At 42.1% G+C, this 23762-nt stretch overlaps 2 protein-coding genes across 6 annotated transcripts; both read left to right on the forward strand.

Moving 5' to 3' along the window:
* The first annotated feature begins 485 nt into the window (after window positions 1–485).
* Window positions 486–6212, forward strand: rac3a (Rac family small GTPase 3a). The gene is made up of 6 exons (XM_062532732.1): window positions 486–603; window positions 3465–3536; window positions 3735–3852; window positions 4770–4832; window positions 5212–5371; window positions 6027–6212. Exons 1-6 carry the CDS (start codon window positions 569–571, stop codon window positions 6155–6157), a joined length of 579 nt encoding a protein of 192 aa, XP_062388716.1. The 5' UTR covers window positions 486–568; the 3' UTR covers window positions 6158–6212.
* Window positions 6213–10355: 4143 nt separating this feature from the next.
* gps1 (G protein pathway suppressor 1) lies at window positions 10356–23288 on the forward strand. Of its 5 annotated transcripts, none has more exons than XM_062532733.1 (15): window positions 10417–10483; window positions 11740–11940; window positions 12584–12676; window positions 12937–13118; window positions 13876–14040; window positions 15181–15316; window positions 15444–15521; window positions 15633–15693; window positions 15890–15975; window positions 16849–16943; window positions 17971–18076; window positions 18405–18485; window positions 19694–19831; window positions 20272–20423; window positions 21972–23288. In XM_062532733.1, the coding sequence occupies exons 1-15, from the start codon at window positions 10451–10453 to the stop codon at window positions 22030–22032; spliced, it is 1668 nt and encodes a 555-aa protein (XP_062388717.1). In that variant the 5' UTR covers window positions 10417–10450; the 3' UTR covers window positions 22033–23288. The 5 variants fall into 5 exon arrangements, with proteins under 5 accessions (XP_062388719.1, XP_062388720.1, XP_062388717.1 ...); XM_062532734.1 differs by having other exon boundaries at window positions 20272–20406; window positions 21972–23284; XM_062532735.1 differs by lacking the exon at window positions 11740–11940 and having other exon boundaries at window positions 10356–10483; window positions 21972–23285.
* The last annotated feature ends 474 nt before the right edge of the window (window positions 23289–23762 follow it).

The following is a 23762-nucleotide window of genomic DNA, read 5'->3' on the forward strand; positions in this document are numbered from 1 at the left end:
ATAAGTACAGGCATCTCAGAGAAAGTGACATGATTACAGTATCATTCCTTTCCTTAATTTTGTAAACTGGTGTGTAGGATGCAAATTATGTTCAATCTGTAAGGAGGAAGTTATTTTGCATTAAAACATCGGACTAATAAAGATCCTGGTCTCATTAATCTAATTAGGATTTAATTACAATGAAGATGTAATTAGGTATGATTCGTTTGAGTTCCATCTCCAAGATAGCCTAATGAAGAATCGTTTTTTTTTTTGTTTTTTTTTTCTGTATTTGTCGCTATTTTAACCCGGTTGTTGTTCGGCCATAAAACAATTTGTGATTAATTGGTAATACGCGGTATGCGACTGATGCTGTGAAAGCGATGGTGGTCACTTTAAACGCGTTCGTGCTTTTCCGGAACCCCCCGTGTGACTTCGACAACAAGCCTTGCTGCTGCAGCAGCCCTCTACGCGTAACGTAGCAGCCCACTTATTATTACAGATCCCGATCAGATCACATAGGCTACCAATTTGGCACATTTAAGCACAATCGAAAGTCCCTCTTTGGATACATCTGTGCGTTCTGCAAATGCAGGCCATCAAATGCGTTGTGGTCGGCGACGGGTAAGATTTATTTTTGTGGGTGTTGAGAATGTGCCTTTTTTCGCCAGTATCTGTGGGAGAAAGCAATTGTTGCAAGAAGGGCTGGGGCTATGGGGTTGAATGGGTCGGCATTTAGTTTGCTAGAATTCGTTCATCCCGGCGCGTGGGAACGTCACTGATTAATTTAATGGTTGAATGCCATCTGAAGTGAATACTGCAAAAGAAAGGATGATTTATGCTACATTTATTTTGAATATTGCAAAAATCAAAGGATGTGACAAGCTATAAAGCCTGAGTGCTCAACGGTATTTTACATTGTAGAGAACATCATACAAGTGTTGCACTGGTCTTCTTTATGTGCCTACACACTGTACACAGTTTAGATATTTTTGATATGGTGATGAAAACTGCATTTAATTGAGATGTCATAAAAGCACTCGGGGGCTACCATCTCAGGCTGAGCCACACATTTAATGATGTAATGTTTTTTTCACACCTACGTGTCTTAACAGGGGGCGTCTAATGAGCACAAGGCTTCTGCGCTCGAGGAGCGATATACTGTGCTATGCAATCATTTATACGTTTTAAAATGTGATAGCCTATTATCCGTTTCTCAAAACGTTATTTAAGCTTATTTTTGGACATTTATACGAAGACACCACGGCTCTAGGCAAAGAGACCATCGTGGGTGGGGGGCCTGGGAACACCTTAAATTCTGTTGTCAACTTTGCGTTACGTTACGGCTGGTAGGCTATTCTTATAGTTGTTGACTACATCCGCTTCTTTGAGAAATCTTTGTAGGCTATTAGCTTAGAGATACACATCACATTTAAAAACACTCTCTTTTATTTTAGCCTATAATAAACTAACAATAAAGGGAGGTACACAATAGTGGTGAACATAGAGCAGCTTCAGGTCTTCAGCTTTCTTTTCACAAGTGTTTTTTGTGTCTGAAGGTTTGCCACCTTTTCGTCCTTTGTATTTGTTCACTTGCAGCCGTATTCGCAATGTGTGCCGTGGGGCCCTCTCTCACACTCATCCAGTATCTCACATTGCTATAAGGAATTTTTGCCATGATTCATACATTCACACTTACACCTTTGAATGACTATTGAATGACATTCACACTTACACCTTTGAATCCTAGTTCAGAACATCAGCCTAAGAGTTTCATGTGATGTTCAGTGTGTTTATTACACCATAGTAGCCTATCCTCTAGTTGTGTGACTTAAAATGTAATTTAATCTTCAAATATAAGAATAGAATATACATCGCAATGGTTCTCTTAATGATGATATTACTGTAAACATTCTTTTTCATGGGTGTATGGGTTAGTGTTGTTGATGTGAAGATTGCGAATTCCCACCACCCATATAAAGATAAATGTGACCTCCAGTGGGCTTTTTCTTGAGCAAAGATCTCCCTCCCTGGTGGTGTTCCAGGTTTTCAGGTTTGTCTGTTAGACACAGCCACACATTCAAAGCTCCATCTTTCAAGTTTGATCTGAAACTTTGCACGCTGGCTCTGTTTGTGTGTGTGTGTGTGTGTGTGTGGGTGTGTGTGTCTTTTGGCAGTGTTATCAGCCATGTCCACCCATCCTCCTCACTCTCTCTCTCTGTCATCCTCTATCTCCCCTCTCAGGCTATTCTCAGTCTTGCACTGCATACCACACTTCAGTTTCTCTCTCTCTCTCTCTCTCTCTCTCTCTCTCTCTCTCACACACACACACACACACACACACACACACACACACACACACACACACATACACTCACTCACTCACTCACTCACTTGCTGTCCATTCTCGGCCTTGTGCTGCCTCCACATCTTATTAACCCCCCCCCCCCCCCTTTGGTTGTCTAAAAGTGCAGTGTGGGTGTGTGGTGATGGAGCCATCCCATCTTCAGCCCCATTCCACTGCTCTACAGTTATCTAGCCTATCTGACGAGATCAGGGAAAGAGTGTTTGTTTGACTGTATTATGTGTTATATGTGTGTGTTTGACTAGTATGTGTTATATGTGTGTGTGTGGGTGTGTGTGTGTGTGCGTAGGTGTGTTAGAACGGTTGTGGGGGAGAAAGGGGTTGATGTATGCCATGGATGACAGTATGCCCCCCAGCCAGCACGTGTGTATTTGGGGCAGTCTGACTGTGTGTCAGCAGAGGCATTGCTGAAACCATTGCTGTCCATTGGAGGTCAGTGGTTTAAATAGGCACCCATGCACTCAGGCACTGCCATTGTCCCAGAGCCATGGGGATGCACTAATGTCTGACCCCCTCGTCAGTGTCCACATCCAGGGTGGTTTTAAGGCACATCCCTATTTTTAGGACGTCCCACTTCTAAATATTTGTTGTGGGATAAAAGTTTTATGTCTGTTTTATGTTCCTTACCACTTTTTTGTTCCAGAAAAGTGTAAAATCACCGCACACTGGTCGACTCGAATTTGCTGATTTCTTTTTTTTTATCTTATTTGAGTGAACAACGTGTTTTGCCATCGTTTCATCAGTGTGCGGTGATTTTACACTTTTCTGGATTTTGTTAACGACTGCAACGACATCACCAGCACCTGGAAATCAGAAGGCTGTGCACAGGAACTTTATTCTCCTTTTTTGTTGTATTGATGTAGCTATTGAGTGCATTTACAGCACATGTTTTCAACATTGCTGGGGGGGGGGGGGGGGGGGGGGGGGGGTACGGCACAGTAATTGCACATTTGTTAAAGGTGACCTTCAAAGCCATCACATCAGTTAATGATTTTGTAGTAACCCACATTTCCACTGGTACATGCAGGGCTCAGACACACAGTGACCTGTGAAACCTGGCATCATATTCATGATGGTCTCTTATGACTCTCTCTCTCTCTCTCTCTCTCTCTCTCTTCAGTGCCGTGGGTAAGACCTGTCTGCTCATCAGTTACACCACCAATGCCTTCCCAGGGGAGTACATCCCCACCGTGTGAGTAGGAATGGGACTGCATAAACAACGTAGCAATGTTTAGGTTTTCCCCAAAATATTATAATTATCAATTTCTCATTTTTAATACCTGTTTTTTTTTTTAACACTGGAACCCCTCTGGTGTCTCTTTCCTCATCCCCCCTTCATCCCTCCGTCCCTCCATCCCTCCTATCATTGCCTCTCTTTTCATACCTCCAGCTTTGACAATTACTCTGCCAATGTTATGGTGGATGGCAAACCAGTCAACCTGGGCCTTTGGGATACAGCGGGACAGGAAGACTATGACCGTCTCAGGCCTCTCTCTTACCCTCAGACGGTACAGCAATGCGCGCGCACACATACACACACACACACACACACACACACACACTCCCCTATACAATCCCTCCAACTTCCTGTTGTGCTGTGTGCTTTTGCCATTATCTCTTGCAGCGGGCAGCCACAGGTCTTGTCAGCACAAACCAGTGGCACTGAAGGAAACGATAGGTCTTGGCAATTTAGTCTTTAGAAGAAAGAAATGCTTCTTATTTGCGTCATCGCCACTTCTATTCTCTGGAAGGACAACAAGAGCAGTGTATAAAGACGTGATCCTTCTCCCTGGATAGCTTTTCTCTTAACTTCACTGCTCTATTCAGTATAGTCTTGCTTAATGGGATTCCCAGGCTAGCACTTGGGATACTCACACATTCATGGTAGCGCTGGTCTGAAAACTGAATGGATGGGGGGATGTATTCTCTGAACGGTGAGCCCACCCCCACCCAACCAGCACCGTGGATATAGACTCCATACTGTGCTGCGGGGCTCAGGGGGTGGTGATGTGAGGGGGTGTATGTGTGTGTGTGTGTGTGTGTGTGTGTGTGTTGGGGGCGACATCGTCATGCTGAGGCCCCTTGTATTTGCATTAACTGCTGTCTAAAAATGTTAGCAGAGAGAACCATGTTAGCAGCAGTTTGTTTTACTGTAGTTTGATTTATGATATGTCAAAATAGGGCAAGGTACGGTATATGTTTTAGATTCAGTGAAATTATCCAAATAAATTATCCACATTCATTTATAGATGTTTAAAGTTTTGGAGTTCAGTTTAATTCGGGGTCATTATAGTCTTTTTATCTGCTCTATAACATACTTAGTGCCAAGAGTTTGAGAGTTTAAGTTTTTTTTATGTTCTTAACTGCATGTGACACCTATGTCCTTGATGAACAATCAGTAACACTGGATATTTTTACTCTTCAGGACGTGTTCTTGATATGCTTCTCCTTGGTGAGCCCCGCCTCCTTTGAGAATGTCAGAGCGAAGGTTAGTGTCCGTCTCATTCCGTACAAATGAACACAGTGTGGGAGGGATTCTACTCTGTCATCGACTCAACAGCATCATCTTGTGTGGTGCTCATTAGAGCATTCCTGAGGAGTTTTGTTGAAACAGCAATTATTCAGAATAAGTTATTAACATCCACCATCTAGAAATATCTTATCTTTTAAAAGATCTTATCTTTTAAAAGGTCTTTTGTAAGGTTTTGCCATACATATTCAAAGCTAATCACTTGAAAGGCAAAATACATCACATGACTGTGCCATGGTAGATTTAGTTCATTTGAATAATTCTAAATCACAGTATGTTGAAAATGATGATGGCAGATGTATCTGTTAATAACGCTTTCGTCTCAATGCTCTTGTAGTGGTATCCTGAGGTACGCCATCACTGCCCCAACACTCCCATCATCCTGGTGGGCACCAAACTTGACTTGCGGGATGACAAAGACACCATTGAGCGCCTGAGAGACAAGAAACTGGCCCCCATCACGTACCCCCAGGGCTTGGCTATGGCACGTGAAATTGGTAGGTGTCAAACTTTTATTTCAGATCAGATGGTATAATCACTTATTCACAATAAGCTATGTGTTATTTTTATGCTCACGCTTTTGGGGCAGCCCATGTAATTACTTATTTATTACACTGAGTTTTGAGTTTGCCTTGAATAATGGTATAAGCCATTGTAGTGCCAAACCTCAACATGTATTCAGATTCAGAATCAATTGACTAAAGGGTGGTACACTACACATACTGTATGAAGATAATCGGGATTTTGCCCTGATTTCCCCCCTTCCGACCAAAGACAGAAAACGGACGATTATCTTAAGCTTTTAAGATTATTTTATGAGATTCTCTTGTAGTGTGTGGTGTGTTAAGAGTCAAAATCCTCCCGACAATTGCCTTGGAAAACGTTTGGCGCAGATAATCGTAAATATTAAACATGTTCAATATTTGCCACTGGAAATCCTGTAGTGTGTGGGGTGTTCCGAGGGCAGCCGAACAAGATTTTTTATGTAGGCCTATGGGTTTTCTCACAGATAAAAAATCGGATTTATAAAAACATTATGTGTGTACCCCCCTTAAGCCAAACTATGCGAAACCACGTGTAAATGTGCAGTTTTGTTGCTGATTGGGAAAAAAAATCTCATTGTCATCTGTTCACCCATTCGTGTGTCCTCAGGTGCAGTGAAGTACTTGGAATGCTCCGCCCTTACTCAGCGTGGTCTCAAGACAGTGTTTGATGAGGCCATCCGCGCTGTGCTCTGTCCTCCACCTGTCAAGAAGCGGGGAAAGAAGTGCACAGTGTTCTGAGGCAGCCCACCAGGGGGCGCCAGTGTTCGTGCCATTGTTCTTTAAGGGGACTGCTGGGTGGGTGTGGGGGCAGGGGTGGGGGGACTTCTTCCACTCCTACTTGTTCATAACAGTACCAACAGTAAGAGGGATACCTGAGCTCACTGGGTTTACAGTAGTCTCAAACCTGGAGGTTTTGTTTTTTTAATGTAAGAAGAAACGTTAATAGAATGTGTAGAGCGGTGATGTTGATGGCATTAAAACAGAAGAAATGGTGCCAATATCCATTCTATTTGGCCAGCACAATGTCTTTTATATTTGTTGAATGAATTTGCCTTAAAGATATTGGACGATTTAATTGGGGCTTTGTCATAAATGACAAGCAGGTGGACAAACTGTTGTGGAGCCCTAAGTGTGGATTTCAGACAGGATTAACAAGCTTTTATAAATGTTCAGTAAATAAATTTACACTTAGTACATAAATTCAGCTTTGTTGCCAGAACTAATGTTGTTGGATATGTTAAAGTGTGGACATTGTTAGCTGTTTTGCTTTTTTTTTTACTACGAATTGTGAATGTTTGACAGATGTGACGGTGTATATATATTGTGCATAGCTTTGATTATAGCAGGCATAGGAGCCAGAGAACACAGATCCATAGACAGGTGGATGAAATACATTTTATGCATTTTTTTCTCTGGTTACATTAGGCTAAAGTTCCTCATGCCAATTTTTCTGGAGTTATTCAATCTTTCTAGATTAAGGCATTTCTACTTCAGAAAATTGTGGCATTGAAGAAATGTCAGCTGATGCATCAGAGTAGTCCAGACATTTTCTTTAGTTTGCTGTGTTATTGGTAGACATCTATTCTCATCCATGGCTTGAGCTACTGTAGGTAAATGTGTATGGGAGCTGATTTTTTTTTTTTTATTGGTTATCAATTTTGCCCCATGAAAATGTGTAATAGCCTATGCAAAATGTCTGTAGGCTACTCATCTGTAATGACATTCAGGCTGGTCTTAGAATTTTATACAGTTTAAATAATTTACTTTATTTACAAATCTGCTTTCACAATATTCAAAGCTATGAGGAGGAATAGATTCTATCTTGTGCCATTGTGAACTGCATTTCGTGGGACCTGTGCCAAATCAAGTCATTCCCAATTGGAAGTGTCAAACTATTTTTGTTTCCCAAATATCTTTATTTTTAGTTTGATGCATATGAGTGTTATGAGTCTAAAGTGTGAGTGGACGCATGCATGTGCAAGGAGCTGTCTGTCTGGTTGTGGATTTCTTGAGTGAAATGCATTTTGTCTCTGTACATTTGATAATTCATGTGACTTTTGAACTTGGATAAAAGGTGAAGAGCATTTAACAACATATGTCCTCTGTTACAGTTGTTGCCAAAATAAACCACTAAATGTGAGTATCATATAATTTTTAAGGTTATGCATTAATAAAGGAAAATATTTGAATGTATATAATGTGTCAGGGCATTTTTTGCTTTAAAACAAAACCCGGTGGTGACTGTTTTTTTCAGTCTTCATTTTCACATTTCAGTAGGCTATACACAAATATAAATTAGTGCATTTTCCTTCCCTTCATCTTTCCTTTCTACACTGAAAAAAATGATTAGTAGAATTTACTTAAAAAAATCTTTGTAACAAATTGCACTCAATAAAACTAAGTAAATGTAATGCTGTAATATCAAGTACAACTTACTTGCCAGAATCAATTAAAATGTACTTGCTACTGTCATTGACATTTCTGAAAAAATTAAGTAAGTTTTACTTGACCATGTCAATATAGAAACACCATGGTCATGAAATATGGAGTAAATCTTACATGTTTATAATAAGTAGATTTTACTAGATTGTTTTGTATTAAGAGGTCTTACACACTAAAGTTATGTAAATGTTACTTGTTTTCTTCGGATAAATGTTACCAAATGGCAAATTACACCGATCACACTATTTAAGTAAAATGCAAACTTTATTTTACCAATTTAAACAAAAATGCTCTACATAACAAATAAAATATCACTGATATTTCAAGTTAAGATACAACAAAACCACTGGGGTGCAGTCAACTTGATGGAATTAATCAAATAATGAAAAACAATAAATACAATTTCACATATCTCTCACTCAGGTGACTGCTTTTCTGTAACTTATTGGATGTAGCATTAAAACAACATTATAACCCTATGTAGGCTATAAAATATAGATGAGCATCCATACCAACTGGACTTAGTAGACGGAGAAAGAGAGAGAGTCTCAGAGAGAGAAAGACAGAGAGAGAGAGAGAGAAAAAGAGAGAGAGAGAGACCAGGAGCCAGTGAGATAAGCATTAGTATACATGGAATGACTTCTTGCTTTTCATTATACACCAATGGTTCAAGAACAGAGAACACTGTTTGATAGAGAAAGATGGAGGCAGACAGGTCACCAGGTGGGTAACCTGTTACATCAAAATGATCTTTGAGTAATGGGGCGGGGGGGGGGGGGGGGGGGGTAATAAAAATATACAAATATATATTTGAGTAATGCAAAATGTCACACAGTGTTACACAGTGATTATAGTTGTTTCTAGACAATGCTGTTTCAATGTACAACCTGTTTGTGTTTGAGAGCGCGCGAGAAAGAGAGAATGTTTAAGTGTATATGTGCTTGGGTGTGTGTGTTTAAGTCCGCAATTTGGATTTTAAAGCTTGTACTTTTGGTGTCAGCTTCATCCCATCCAGTTCCACAAAAAGTTTCTGAAACACCTTGAATGTGTAACGCGGTGGTTTGGGATATGCAAGATTCAGGGCATAGATCAGTCCCAAAAGTAATATGCAAGCTCTTGCTGTGTTTCCACATCCACGCAACATCTCCCTGCCTTCAAGAATGATGGAGACATCAGGATCCTCTTCGGAATCACCATGGACGACCATGATACGTGACCAGTAGGATCACTGCAGTGGTCCTCCTGCATACAATTGACAAGAAAAGATAATGCTAATGAGGAACAAAACCAAATTCCTTCTATCATTCATATCAACTACATTTCATTACATTACAATGGCATGAACAATAGTGAACAATGGCATGTAATAACAGCAATAATATCCTATCACACACACACATAGATGTCTACTTGCCTGAAGTGCAGAGTCAAACGTAGGGCACTCTCCCCTGGCTCAACCCGCATGATGATGCTTGACAAATCACTGTTGAGAAAAATACAATAGTAAGACCCAAATTAATATTACCATAACATTTTCCGTCAGTATTTGAGTAAAAACTTATGCATACTGTTCTTATATAGGCACAATGTAACATTAGAGCCAGACACTTCAAGTTGACGTTTTGGTAGGTAACTGCTAGCGCTAAATGTGAACTTCAGTGAAATTATAGCTAGGCTAGCGCTAATTTAACAGTTGGAGTCATAGCACTACATTGTTTCGGGCAGTTCTTTGATTCGACTGGACCTCCTCAACCACAAACACTTCCAAATAAAAAAAATAATCGTTTTTGTTTTGAGAGAAGATATTCTAACTTAGAAGTTACCGTGCTTACTATCAAGATAACCTCCAACTCACCCCAAACGTTTGCAGACGTTAACTGACAACGACGTTAGCTTTTGATCAAAACAAATTGTAGCCTGGCTAGCAGCTAGCTGCTAGCACTACCCGAACTACGAACGGTAGTGCTAACGTGTGCTACTGTACGTCAAGCAGACAATAATCAAATTATCAACATGTACACGAACTCCTATACGACCACAAATATAAAACAAAAAGGGAATACTCACTCGTTTCGACAGTCAGGTGTAGCAAAGTGGTGACTTCTTCGGCGACAAGCTTCTTCTTCAAGTACCTCAGCTCAGACCAAAGATTCTTTTTCAACCGTCTTTGCTACCAGGCATTGTCCAACGGCGCATGCGCGAATTCAAATGCGTGAAGGTTTATGGGTTTATTTAGTAAAAGTTACTTAAAATGTTCAGGTGTTGGTAATTAATTTAGAAACTACGAGTAAATATCTAGTAAAAAATACTCTTCCAAATCAAGAACATTTGATTACATGAATATGTTGTGTATAGTTTAATGTTTTTTTCTAGTCCCCACTGAAACTTGATATAACACTGTAATAATTGCTACATTTGAATAAGTAAATATTACAATGCCTAAAAGTCATTTTTTTGAGTGTACCTCCAAATTTCGAAGTTCAGTTAATCGTGACGTCTTCGCGCAACAGAGACGTCCAGTAAGTGCGTTCCCGAACATGCCCCGGATGTGATTGTGTGTGCTGTGTTTCTGCAGAGAAGGAGGAGGAGATGCCTCTGCCCGTGCAGGTCTTTAACTTTCAGGTAAACTAATAATTCAAACTGCTTTATTTTATTTTTATCCTCACTTTATTTTAGTTTTACACTTTAACCACCCTTAAAAACTCCTATGCATCGTTTTAAGGTCCAGATTGCCGCAGTTATCCAGCTAAGCTAGCAATCATTCTGTCCAAGATAGTATGGGCCTCACGACGACCCATAACGTAGGGTAGCAAGTCACAGCTAGCTTCTTTGGCGAATTGTTTTGAAGTTGGACGACAGCGCGGGTCTACTAATTGGTTAATTAACCTATTGTTTGAGACATATTACAGTGGTATGTGCACGTTATTAAACTGTTGACTTAGTTTATCCAGTTTGTTTTTATTTGTTGTAGTTTTGAATTTCGAATAGCTTTCCTGGATGTTGGATTGTGTTGAGAAACTTTCTGTCTTGAAGCGCTAGCTAGCTAGCTAGCATAGCATGCATAGATGATAAGGTAATAAGGAGGCTAACCATCCTAGACAGACAGATAGCTTGCTAGCTAGCGCATCACTTCAAGCCGGCGGGGTCTAGCTACTTCATGCTTTCTTAAATAGATGCTTGTCTCGGTATTTTAGCCTGTATTAGCTGGCTGCATTTTGAAGTCTACTTGTCAAGTTATTCGTTGTTCCATATCTACCTCAAGTTCGGTGCAAGTTAGCACGTCGGAAGAAACAAGCTAGCTTGCTAACTGCTAACAAGCTAGGTAGCTTCAGTTAAATGTCAGTACAGTTCACTACCCGACAAGGCAGCTATTACCACTCAATTTAAGGTTTTTGAAAAATGTGAATGAGATGTCACCTTAAACAATTATGGTGCTCGGTCACTTTACTCATTTCTGATCTAAAGCTTCGGTGTTGATAAATATTGCAGTCTTGTACTTCTTAGCCATACGTTTGTGTAATGCCTTGAGGTCCAGTTCAGCATTGCCACTCGCCAGTGAGCCAATCCATGTAGTTTGTACCAATCCAAATGTAAACATTTAAAGCTATAACATACCTTTAGGCTGTATTGTCAGAGTCTGGAGACATGATTGTCAGTGAATAGAACATTTGTAACAGCTCGTTCCCATGCCCTTTGAAGTCATACCTGATGGCATTAATTGTCTGCATTCATATCTTTCTCTTTCTTTCTCTGTGTCATCTCTGTGTTCTCTCCTTCTTTCTCTGAACTTTTTCTCAGATTGTTGTATCACAAAAGTATAGAGGCCCTCCTAACTGTGGGCTTCCATTTCACCCGTGTGTTGATTTCCTCCGTTCCAGGACAGTTCTGTGTCAGGGCCTGGGGTCTCCCCAGAACAGCAGGTTGAGGGCAGGCTCAGTGATAGCTTGACAGCCAGCGCGTCCTCGTCTTCGTCGACGCTCTGCACGCCCCACAGCAGCAGGTCTGACCCGCTCCTCCCATTTACCGCGGGAGACTATGTGCTCAGCTCCAGTCTGTCAGCGTGCTCGCTGGTCCCCGAGGTAACAGAATTAATCACAGGGTAGCCAAGTAAGGAAGAAAGGAGGTGATGAAATTAAGAAAGAGGGGCTGGAGGAGGGGAGGGGGGGGGGTGATGCTGCTGGAGGGCAAAGACACAACAAACACAACAAACAGGGTTCCCACAGTCTCAGTACATAGAAGTTTTAAGAAGTCTATTCTAGACGTTGAAAGTCATTGGATTTGATCATTGTTTGGACCCAGTCATGGAATATCCGAGAATTTGAATTCTTGAGTTGCACATTTTTTGTACATTAATTTTCAGGGAAATTCAACGGTGTTCACTCCCTCAGCTCCAGTGTGGTGCATTCAGAATTCAGCATCAACAGATTTCCTCCCCACCCCCAAGGCCTTTTAAGGAAACAGTCTTGAATAACATGATGATGACAAGTTAGCATGATGTAGTTTAGTTTGAAGTTTGTAGTCAGAAGCTTGGATCTCAAGGTTAAGTAATAGTCTCTACATCAAGAGAAATCAGAGGGGACAGAATTCATTGTTTAAAAATGTTCCGCTACCATGCTCTGATATGATCCAAAGAGAATCATGTAATTAATTCACTCCTGTCCCATTCGTAGTTTAATGCTAGGGTAAGAGCAGACGTAAATATGTGAACTTTCTCATCTGAAGGGGTCAGTTGAACCCATGCAGATAGATGCTGACCCGCAGGAAGACCAGCAGAATGCGCCGGACACCAACTATGTCGTCGAAAACCCAACCCTGGTATGTATCTGTTCTGTGCTTATCTCCTCATTTCAGCACTGATTTAGGTTTGACTCTGTTATGCAAATTTTTTTCATCTGCTGCTTATCCCATGTATTTTATGTAATTTTCTAATAAGTAATCCTTATCATACATCTCTCTCCCTCCCTCCTTTTCCTGTCTCTCTCTCTCCTCTCCTCTTCCTGTCTCTCTCCTCTCCTCTTCCTGTCTTCTTCTTCTCTCTCTCTCTCTCTCTCTCTCTCTTGCTCTTTGTTCCACAGGATCTGGAGCAGTATGCCTCCAGCTACAGTGGACTGATGAGAATTGAGCGACTGCAGTTCATCGCTGACCACTGCCCCCAACTCCGCATCGAAGCTCTTAAGATGGCCCTGTCCTTCGTCCAAAGAACCTTCAACGTTGACGTCTACGAGGAGATCCACCGCAAACTCACTGAAGCCACGAGGTAGGTTATGATCCTGCATGGAACGCCTCATGCCTCTGTTGAACTGTTGCACTTTTTAAAGTTTCAAGTTCAAGTTCAAGTTCAAATTCATACTGGCCTCGATAATGCACTTCCTACTAATGCACAATTCATTTGTTATAATGATTCAAATTTAGTAAATGAAACATTATGCCAGTTGGTGTTCAGCAAGACTGACGATGCTGGGTAGTTTTGCAGTAAGTGAGTGAGAGCAGTGAAGAGAAACTATAATGGTGTGATGTTAGTGTTGCTGGTCAGTGCTGTTCAAAAGTTGTCTTTTGAATCAAATGCTTTGGACTGTGCTCGGTTCATTCATGCTTAGTTAAACACAGTACAGTATGCACTACAGATCACTATTAGTGTATGTTTGTTTTGCCACTGGTCATATGTAATATGGTGCACATATTGTTTTGCCTTTAAAATACAGCATCTACATGAGCAGTTATTTTTATGAAAAGGGTAGCTGTGTAACTTAATCATGGTTTAACATTATTTCACAGCACCACATGATGTCAGTGATTTTCCTCCCTTTTCTCACCCTGAACATACTTGTACACTTCTCAGAATCAGAATCTGCTTTATTGGCCAGATTTACGTAAACAAACAAGGAATTTTACTCTGGTTGATCTTTGCTCTCAAGTACAACACTCAACAATAACAAGAGAATGCTAAAATGATAATAATAATAATAATAATGAGAATAATAATAATAATAATTCGGTCCATTTCTGTCCCACAGGGAAGTGCAGGGGGTCCCAGACGCTGTTCCTGAAGGTGCGGTGGAGCCCCCTCCCCTCGACACAGCCTGGGCAGAGTCCACCAGGAAAAAGGCCCTCCTCAAACTGGAGAAGCTGGACACCGACCTGAAGAACTACAAAGGAAATTCCATTAAGGAGAGCATTAGGTAAGGCCTTGATCTGGTGACCTGGCAACCACTCGCTTTGCACAGGTCGCACGTGAGCTCTTTTTTCAAAAAGGTGGAATGTGTTTGTTGGCACGTTGGGTCCACGGCTGTTCTGCTTGATTCTTTTTTTTCCATAAGAGTTTGAAGCACTAACAACATAGTGGTGAGAATACTGGATATTAATGATAAGAATGATTAATTGATTCTTATTTCCTGTATTGCAATATAGATTTGAGTGAATAGGGGAGGCTTTTTCCTATTGTTTCTCCTGTATTACACACTGATGGCAGTTGAGTTACCGCAATCCCCCAAAGGAGAGACGGTCTTTACTACAGTACTGTAGATGGAGTAGATACAGTAAGCTCAGTAGATATTATGGGTGCGTTGGAGCTGCGGGAAAATCTGGTGTTTTGAGTCACATTGGATATAAGCATCTGCTAAATACCGGTGAACTTTAGCTTAAACTTTTGATAGGTGGAACAGCAGGCAATAGAAAAAATAATTAGAATAAATACTTCGGTAATCAGAATTCTGCAAGGCTAGTTGCCATGGTAAGGACCCCATGAATGAACTGGTGTATTGGCCTTACTTGTAAGAGAAACCTTGTTGATGTTACTATATGAGAAGTGTGGTCACCCTGAAAGATCCAGTACGTGAGCTGTTGCATCCTGTGTTGCTGAGCCATTTCATCACTCACTCACTGCCTCCTCCTTATTGTCAGTCTGCGGGCATCTTTAGCCGTGCATACCTGGGTCTCCTGCACTCATAGTTGTTATTCTATGCTCGGGTGTGGGGCTGTGGATTTTCATGCTTATATTTGCATACTTGTGATTTACATCCTTCACATACACTACTAAAGTCAGGGATATTCAGCTTTTGGGGGAAATGTGTTGGCCTTTCTTTCAATAAAGTGTTAGAGATGAGGAAATCACCATTGCATGCTTCTACTTAAATGCGACACTTTTTGATGATATAATACCACTGTAGCCTGAACTTTTTACATTTTCCTTAAATTCCACCCGAAAGCCAGATATCCTTAACTTTTTGTGAGTAGTGTATGTAACCACCAAGTATGCATCCTTGCTGAAAATCATGTATGCGTGTGTTGTAAAGCCGCCTCCATCTTCTCCCCACCTCCAGGAGGGGTCATGATGATCTCGGAGATCATTATCTTGACTGCGGTGACCTCAGCAATGCTTTGAAGTGCTACTCCCGAGCCAGAGACTACTGCACTAGCGCCAAGCATGTCATCAACATGTGTCTTAATGTTATCAAGGTATGTCTGGGACAGCATGTCTCACTCATTCACCTCCTAACAGTGTTGGTGGAGTGACATTCATACTGAAATAAAGGTAGCAGAGTAAATGCAATGCCTTTGTTTTGTTTTGTTTTGTACTTTGCAGGTTAGCGTTTACCTCCAAAACTGGTCCCATGTACTTAGCTATGTAAGCAAGGCAGAATCCACTCCAGAGATTGCAGAGGTTTGTGCCACCAGTTGTGTGCATTTGTCCTCTATAATCAGTGCAGAAAAGAAGCGGTCTCTTTGGTATTAAGCTATCTTTTAATGTTTTATTTTTCACTTCCCAACACAGCAACGAGGAGAGAGAGATAGTCAAAACCAAGCTGTCCTCACCAAACTAAAATGTGCCGCAGGTCAGTGGCTTTCTCTTTCTCTGTTTTCAACCTGCTCCTACCTCTCCATGTTTCCTTCTCTTGTCTTTTCTGCCCCAGTGATCAGAGGAGCAACACCATTACAGAAAGTCACTCTATTGATCCAGTTAGGCCCATTTAGTTCAAGAAGAAAAGCTGGATGTCTGGAGCCGCCTTTTTTTTTCTCTTTCTCTCTCAGGACTGGCAGAACTCGCGTCCAGAAAGTACAAGCCAGCGGCCAAATGCTTTCTACAAGCCTCGTTTGACCACTGCGACTTCCCTGAGGTCAGTTTATCCCTAATCCCACACTTGTCTTTGCTCCCAGAGGGACAGAGCCTCAAAGACAGGCTCTGTCCTCCAGATGGGACAGTGGACCACACTGCTGTCAGGACAGGAGAGATGGGTGATTGAGAGATCGAGATTCACATCAAGGTTCTTTCCAATTGGAGAGCACAGGAATGAGAGTGTAGATGGGCAATAGGGGCTTTGTGCTGTCAGGTTCAGGAGCAGAAAACGGAACCCACCCCCTTCAGAATTCAGTCAGAAGAGGGCAACGCTGCGTGGAAGAGGGCAAGGACTGGGCATGTCCTAACCACATGATTAATGTGGACAATGCCTACCGTCATTTCCCAACTATTAGCCACAGCTTATACATTGATTTTGCTAAAGTTCTTTGGCTATGGGGTTAATATACAGGGTTGCTTAATATGGTATATGATTTTGTTTCTTTTAACTTGCACGAAACTCTGTCCTGTGGCTGATACACAATGCAGCCAGTACACAGGAAAATGCCTGTAACCCAAAGGGAAATGATAGTAGAGGTTGTGGGAGCGCTCAGATGACTAGAGGTGATGTGGATCTGATCCAGGATTAGGGCAGTAATTATGTGTCAGCTGCCACTAGTTCATACCGGGTCAGCCTGTCTTTGGATATAATTGACATATGTAAGTCGCTTTTGGGGGGGGGGGACACGTCACGTCTGCTAAATAAGTAATTGTAAATGGGTTTTTTAAATTCAGCTCATGTTGTCGTAACTTTTCTTGTCTTGTTTTTGTTATACTGACATTTTCCCTCTTTTTTTGCCCTCTTCACTTTTACTTTTCTCCCTCTTGTTGCCTTCCTTCTTCTTTCCTCTTTCTTTTCCTCTCATCCCTCCAGCTCCTTTCCCCCAGTAACGTAGCAGTGTATGGGGGGATGTGTGCCCTAGCTACGTTTGACAGACAGGAGCTGCAGAGGAATGTCATCTCCAGCAGGTGAGTCCACCCATCAGTGGAGCAGTCCAGGAGATCCTCCTTTTTTTTTAAGTATATTTGTTTGTCTTTTAATGAGAGAGTGACAGGAAGTAAATGGGAGAGAGAGTAGGGGTGGGATCCGGAAAGGAGCACGGGGCAGGAATCGAACCCGGGTCACCGGCGTGCGGTGCAGGTGCAGGTGCCCCAGCCAGTTGTGCCACAGGCCCAGGAGATCATCCTTGGGGCAACAATAGTAGGAGCTGAGTTTGCATGCAGTAGCCTAAAAAGTTGTTAGAGTGTTCGATTCCCAGCTGCTACCGTTATACCCTTACTTAGAGCACTTAACCCCAGGAGTCTGGCTCTATTATTAAATGTCATTTGTAAACATTTGTAAATGTCATTCATTGGTTAAAACTGTCAGTTAAGTAGCAACCCCTGGCAAAAATTATGGAATCACCACTCATGGAGGATATTTATTCAGCTTTTTATTTATTTATTTTTTTAGAAAAAAAAGTCACATCACACTATATTTTTTTAACAAATGAACATTCTGGCCTTGTGAAACATAGTTCAAAGAATTTAGTATTTAAAGGAAATGTATTATTCAGATCATGTAGAGAGAAAATGGGGAATACATATCCTTAAGCTATGCCTTATACTACCGGTATGTTGTGTGGGAATAGGGTATGTTAAGGCCTTGAATGTGATTTTTAAGAAGGTGTGGGAATCCTGCCAATTTCTTGCCACATTCTTTTCATCTATCTGAACCAACTGATGTTGTCCTTATTTTGCCAGCTGGCACAGGAAGTGCTTTTAATTGGTCAATTGAAGTTCCAGTCAAACGTAGTGTGACTGTGGGTGTAAGGGTGGGGAAAGAGGCTGGGATGAGTTCTGCAGCAGGAATTTCAATTCACTGTCTTGAACTATAAAGTGGTTTGCTGGACTGCAAAGAGATGGTTTTGTTTGAGACCACTGTGTCCACCCCGACTGAAGTCTCTCTCTGTTTCTCTCTCTCTCTCTCTCTGTTTTTCTCTGTCCCTCTTCACAGTTCCTTTAAATTATTTTTAGAGTTGGAACCCCAGGTCCGTGATATTATCTTCAAGTTTTACGAGTCAAAGTATGCTTCATGTCTGAAAATGCTTGATGAGATGAAGGTAAGGATGTGTGTGTGTACGCGCGTATGCGCATGGTGTTCAAGTGACTGTCTTTGTTTGGTGTTAAAGTTCTGTCAAGTATGGTCAGTAGCAAGCAGATCTCCACCATAGATCATGAGATATCAAATTCTCCATGTTTGAACAATAGCACAGGCTGTTTACCAGGTTGTGTTGTCAAAACAACACCATGAGCAATTATCTTGCAAAGTAGGGCAGATGTTGTTTTCTCTCTTTTTTTTTTATATAATCTTGTGAAATTGGAAGTGAGGGGGTCCATATGGCACTATTAAATCTGTCTGATTAGTTGGTCTCCCTTTGTGTTTGACAGGATAACCTTCTGCTAGACATGTACCTGGCTCCCCACGTAAGAACACTGTACACACAAATCAGGAACAGAGCCCTTATACAGGTAAGGAGGGACTCGCCAGTCCACCTGCACCATCGCTAAAACACACAACCCCCTCAGAGATTTCAGATGTTGTTGGGAGTATTGATGTATTTAACTCACTGGCATGCCTGCCAGGTCTGACTTTGATTTATCAAATGTATGGGTGCGTGCTGTTGCTATGAAGTTGGAGGCTTTTTTAAGTATATATTTGTGGGGCTTTTAATGCCTTTAACGATAGGACAGTGGAGCGTGACAGGAAACGAATGGGAGAGAGAGTAGGGGTGGGATCCGGAAAGGACTACAAGGCGGGAAACGAACTCAGGTCACCGGCGAACGGTGCAGGTGCCCCAGCCAGTTGCGCCACAGCTGGGGCTGGAGGCTTTGTTTTTGAGTAGAACCATAAGAGCACAGTAAAACATCTAAAGGTGGCGTTTGACCGTGAAATTCCAGCTCAAAGGTAGTCTGCTCTGAGGGCTTTGTGTGTTTGTTGATGTTTATGATATTCGGCAGACACTCAGCAATGCTGAGTTTGTGTCTAGTGCGTGACACCAGTCAGATGTTGGACTAGTTAAGGGTTTGCGTAGTCAATCTAGAGACCTTGTAAGAAGGGCATGTGCTCAGGTGTTGGACACCTGGTCAGATTCATAAATTGTAGGTGAAAGTGTAACAGATTTTTCCAGTATGGATGCAGGCAAAACTTGTTTATATTTATATTGACACGTAATAACATTGGACCATTTTAGGGTCATTTGTAAATCATTAAAGAGGACATAGAATGGATGAGTTGCACTGTGTTCTCTGATGTTAAAATAGCATATATTCAACTTTTATTTATAAAAAAATAAACAATTTACAATTTTACAAGCCCAATTAAAACCTTATATTTAGGCTGGGTATTGAAATGATCCTTTGGACTAAATGGCGCCCTCTTTGGCAACCCCAATTGAACTTCAATGGCTTTGCGATATTTGACAGCACAAGTAGGGTAGGCTTTGTTCTTATATGCCCATTTTTAGTGCCCATTTCTAAATTCAAGATTTTCATATGAAGGAGGGCACAACCATGCCTCATGTTCACGAAAGCTCTTTGGTTATGCACAACATCTCCTAATTCATCAAAACCAAGACAAAAATGGTTTCCATTCCATGTCTCCTTTAAATCTAGACAAATCATGGCTCTCCTCCACCTCTCTAACTTGTCCACCTCCAACATCCTTCTCTCCTCTGCAGTACTTCAGCCCGTACGTCTCAGCAGACATGAACAAAATGGCGGTGGCCTTCAACACCACAGTGGCTGCACTGGAGGACGAGCTCACCCAGCTCATCCTGGAGGGTCTTATCAATGGCCGCATCGATTCCCACAGCAAGGCACGTTTTATCCCACCCCCACTCCCTAACATATATAAACACACACACCTCCCCTACCCTTCTGACAATTTTTTTACCATCCTTCATCCATTTAGCCACTCTCTTGTTTGCCTCTGATCTTTCTTATCTTCTGCTCACTGTCCCTTTTGCTGTGCCTTTACCTGATCATTATTTTCAGTCAATCCATCTTCCAGTCCACTCTCTCTGCAGTGGGTAGAATGTTCACTTTGCTTGTTTGTGTCTTTTGTCTGTTGTCTTTCCCAGTCTGTCTTGTAGTTTCTTTTAATACCACATAAAGCAACACTGACTTACAGGCTGTCACAGTCCAGTGCTAATCATTTTCTACGTTGTCTGTCTGTGGTGTATGTCTGTCTGTCTCTTCCTCTTTCTATATCTCTCGCGCTCTCTCTCTCTCTGTGCGTTTGTGTCTATGTCTATAGATCCTATACGCACGAGACGTAGATCAGAGAAGCACAACGTTTGAGAAGTCCATACAGATGGGCAAGGAGTTCCAGAGACGAGCCAAAGCCATGATCCTGCGGGCAGCCGTGCTGCGTAACCAGATACACGTCAAGGTAACGGGCTCTCCAGGGTAATGTGTCCTCGCTCTCCTTTCCTCTCCTCCCTTCCTCCCTCTCACCTCACGGCCATCTCACACCTCAACTCACCTCTGTCCATTACACCCCCCAGACAGCCCAAGTCATTAACACCAAACACCCCATCAGTGACTATTTTACCTCTCCATCCCGAATGAACTCCGCTTAATGTTTATGTGTATTTACAGGAGACCATGCACATTAATTAACATCTTCACTTGAGCCAATGTGCAAAATGTGCCAAAATCAGCTAAACCAGCTAGTTTTCATCTGCAGTCCTTGGTTGGTTGATATTTAAGAAAAGAACACACACACACACTCTCACACACTGATTCAACCATAGCACACCGTAGACCAGGGTGTAGATTTAGTTTTACATGAAGCAGTAGGGGCAGTTATAACTACTAAGTCTGACATCTCTCAGCAGTTGCCATCCTCACAGACAAAAGGAAGTCATGACCACCCTACATGGTGTTACATGAACATTGAGACTCATGGACGTTTCTCCTTACTCCCACACTTAAGCCCAAAACCTGTTATGGCAATTACTATTAAATGAACACACCAAATCTTCGACACAGTACGGCACGCAAGTATTTCTGTCTCCATTGTCAGAAATTGTGAACTGTGCCAAAACAACCAAGCCGTGCCTAGCTCCTTTTTGGTCTCCCATCCCTCACACACCCATCCCTTCCCAGCCCAGCCCTTTAAGGGCTACACCTATTCCTTTATTCCGTCCATCACCGCCGCTCTTATCCTCTTCAATGACACCCCATCCTCCCTCCTCATTTCCACACTCATGCATGCTTGGAAAGAGTACTTTACTTGTTAGTGTAAAACTGAATGAATTTAACTAATTTATGTAGATATGTCCTTGAGATGATGATGATGATGATGATTTGTGCTCAAAAAACATCTCATGTACCTGACACATACCGTAGTTATATTTTCTTATTTGACCTCTTCTAATGATGCAAGAAAAGCATGCAGTTTAAGCCCCGAGCTTCGCTATTGATAAAATCACCTCCTTCCATCTCATCTCATCAGCACGTTCCCCTCTAGTTTTAAAATGAATACCAAAACAACTGCATGTGTGTGTGTAGTATATGTGTGTGTTTTTATGATACGCTTCTCACTGAGCGCCCCACTACATCCACACCTGTTTCTCCTCCCTTCCTCTCTCCTCATCTCCTCTCTTCTCTCCTCATCTCCTCCCTTCCCCTCATCTCCCCTCCTCTCCTCCCTCCCTCTCTCCTCATCTCCTCTCCTCCCTTCCCCTCCCCTCATCTCCTCTCCTCCCTTCCCCTCCCCCCATCTCCTCTCTTCTCTCCTCCCTTCCTCTCTCCTCATCTCCACTCTTCTCTCCTCCCTTCCCCTCATCTCCTCTCCTCTCCTCCCTTCCTCTCTCCTCATCTCCTCTCTTCTCTCCTCCCTTCCTCTCTCCTCATCTCCACTCTTCTCTCCTCCCTTCCCCTCATCTCCTCTCTTCTCTCCTCTCCTCCCTTCCTCTCTCCTCATCTCCTCTCTTCTCTCCTCGTCTCCAGTCCCCTCCAAGAGAAGGTAGCCAAGGGGAACTCACACCCGCCAATAGCCAAACACGAATGAGCACCAACATGTGAAGACTGGACCGGAGGATTCACCATGGAAAGAAGACGGAGGAAGGTGGAGCAGGGATTGGTGGAGGGGGGGAGGCACCACGCTACACATCATCGCGCCCCCAACCCTGGCATCTCTCTCCCTCGCTAGAGAAAATTACAAAAAAAGAGAAATCAATTCTGTTTTCCTGCTGAAGAAAGAAAAATCACAATCTAAAGACTTTAAGTTGGGAAGAAGATATCTGTTGTCAGTTATCAATGACAAGCACATCCTGTTGCTCAATAGGAAATGAAAGATTAAAAAAAAGAACAATTAAAAAAAGAAAAAAATAGAAAAAAGAAAAAAAGAATTGCGGCACTTAATGCTGTCCTGGCCTGTTGTTCTTTGTAACAGATGCACTTTCCTCTGTTATCTTGTGACAAACCTTGATTACACATTGAAAAACCTCATCACAGAAACATGCTTTTAAAATAAACATACATTCAAAAAGACATACCAGAACTTAGGTTTTGCTTTCTGTCGGTAGCTGCTTTTCCAGACCAACATGGCACTTTGCACATGGATGCTTTGCTAACTCCCCCCCCCCCCCCCCAATTACGTCATTGTGTCCTTCCATCAAGCAGTCAGAACACCATCAGCGTGCAAGCCAAACAAAAATACACTGAACACTGTTAAACATGTGCCTGACACAGGAAGTGAGGTGATAAGTTTGCAGAGGGGAATCAGCAGCAGAAGTGTGGTGAGCATGCACGGTGGTACGGAAGCCAGCACACCACCAATCGGCTGAGAGAGGTCTCCAAATCTGCTGTTGCTTATCAGAAGAAAGTCTCAGTCTATGAATCCGTGAAGGATGCCATCCTCGGTGCCAGGAAATGTTTTCCACTCCCCAACCACCACTGAAGCCACAGCAACATCAACCTCAGCTGTATTTGCCGTTTCTCCTCGATGTGTATTTTAACAAATATAAAGACATAATGTGGAATTTGTTTTAATTTTTTTTATTATTATTTTATTAAAAATAAACTCCTAATCTCTGACAAACCATTCATGACCTGCTGCTCTGAAAATGACCACATCTTTTAGGCTCCACAGGATGGACCTGTTCAGCGTAATATTTCAATTATGTGGTTTAGTGACAAATCAGGCTAAGTTAACTGATAAACTTCCTAAAAGAAGGGTATTTTGGCTTTGTTTTGTTGGGTGAAAGAGGTGATAGTACTCCTCTGTTAAGGCCAACACTCACTGGCGATGACATTTGCGTCTGGATTTGACACTCAAGCTCAATTTTCTGAACTTTGGTGTCAACGTGCGTCAGTCGCAGCCAGTGGGCGTGGACCTTAAGATAATTTACCACCTCTGCTGAGTGGATTTACTCAGGTTTTCACTAAACTACACATATACAATATCACCCAGAGAGATTTACTAAGAAGTGAGGTTACTGGCTTACCCCAGTAACTGAGTGTCATTGCTGATCTCCAAAAGAACGCTTTACTTCATGTATTGCTTTTGAAGTGACGTTTCGAGATTATCTGTAGCTGCCAAAGTTACCTGGGTAAGATAGAAACCTCGATTTGTAGTATACCCCTCTCCCAAATGTTTGCTGTGGAACACAGAAAAAATTGCACACATACACACCATTTGTCCATGTAGTGTTTGACTATTGAGAAGGCCTCTGGTGGGCCCCTCCACACACTTGATTCATGCACCTCGTCAGTCACATCACACCTCAAGAAATACGG

Source organism: Sardina pilchardus, chromosome 3 (assembly GCF_963854185.1).
Source record: "Sardina pilchardus chromosome 3, fSarPil1.1, whole genome shotgun sequence".
NCBI lineage: Eukaryota > Metazoa > Chordata > Actinopteri > Clupeiformes > Clupeidae > Sardina > Sardina pilchardus.

Coding starts and splice junctions, on each gene's coding strand:
- rac3a (XM_062532732.1), top strand. CDS start 569: ATGCAGGCCATCAAATGCGTTGTGGTCGGCGACGG. Junction 604..3,464: donor TGCGTTGTGGTCGGCGACGG/GTAAGATTTATT, acceptor CTCTCTCTTCAG/TGCCGTGGGTAAGACCTGTC. Junction 3,853..4,769: donor CTCTCTCTTACCCTCAGACG/GTACAGCAATGC, acceptor TTTACTCTTCAG/GACGTGTTCTTGATATGCTT.
- gps1 (XM_062532733.1), top strand. CDS start 10,451: ATGCCTCTGCCCGTGCAGGTCTTTAACTTTCAG. Junction 15,694..15,889: donor CAAACTAAAATGTGCCGCAG/GTCAGTGGCTTT, acceptor TTTCTCTCTCAG/GACTGGCAGAACTCGCGTCC. Junction 20,424..21,971: donor AAGGTAACGGGCTCTCCAGG/GTAATGTGTCCT, acceptor CCTCGTCTCCAG/TCCCCTCCAAGAGAAGGTAG.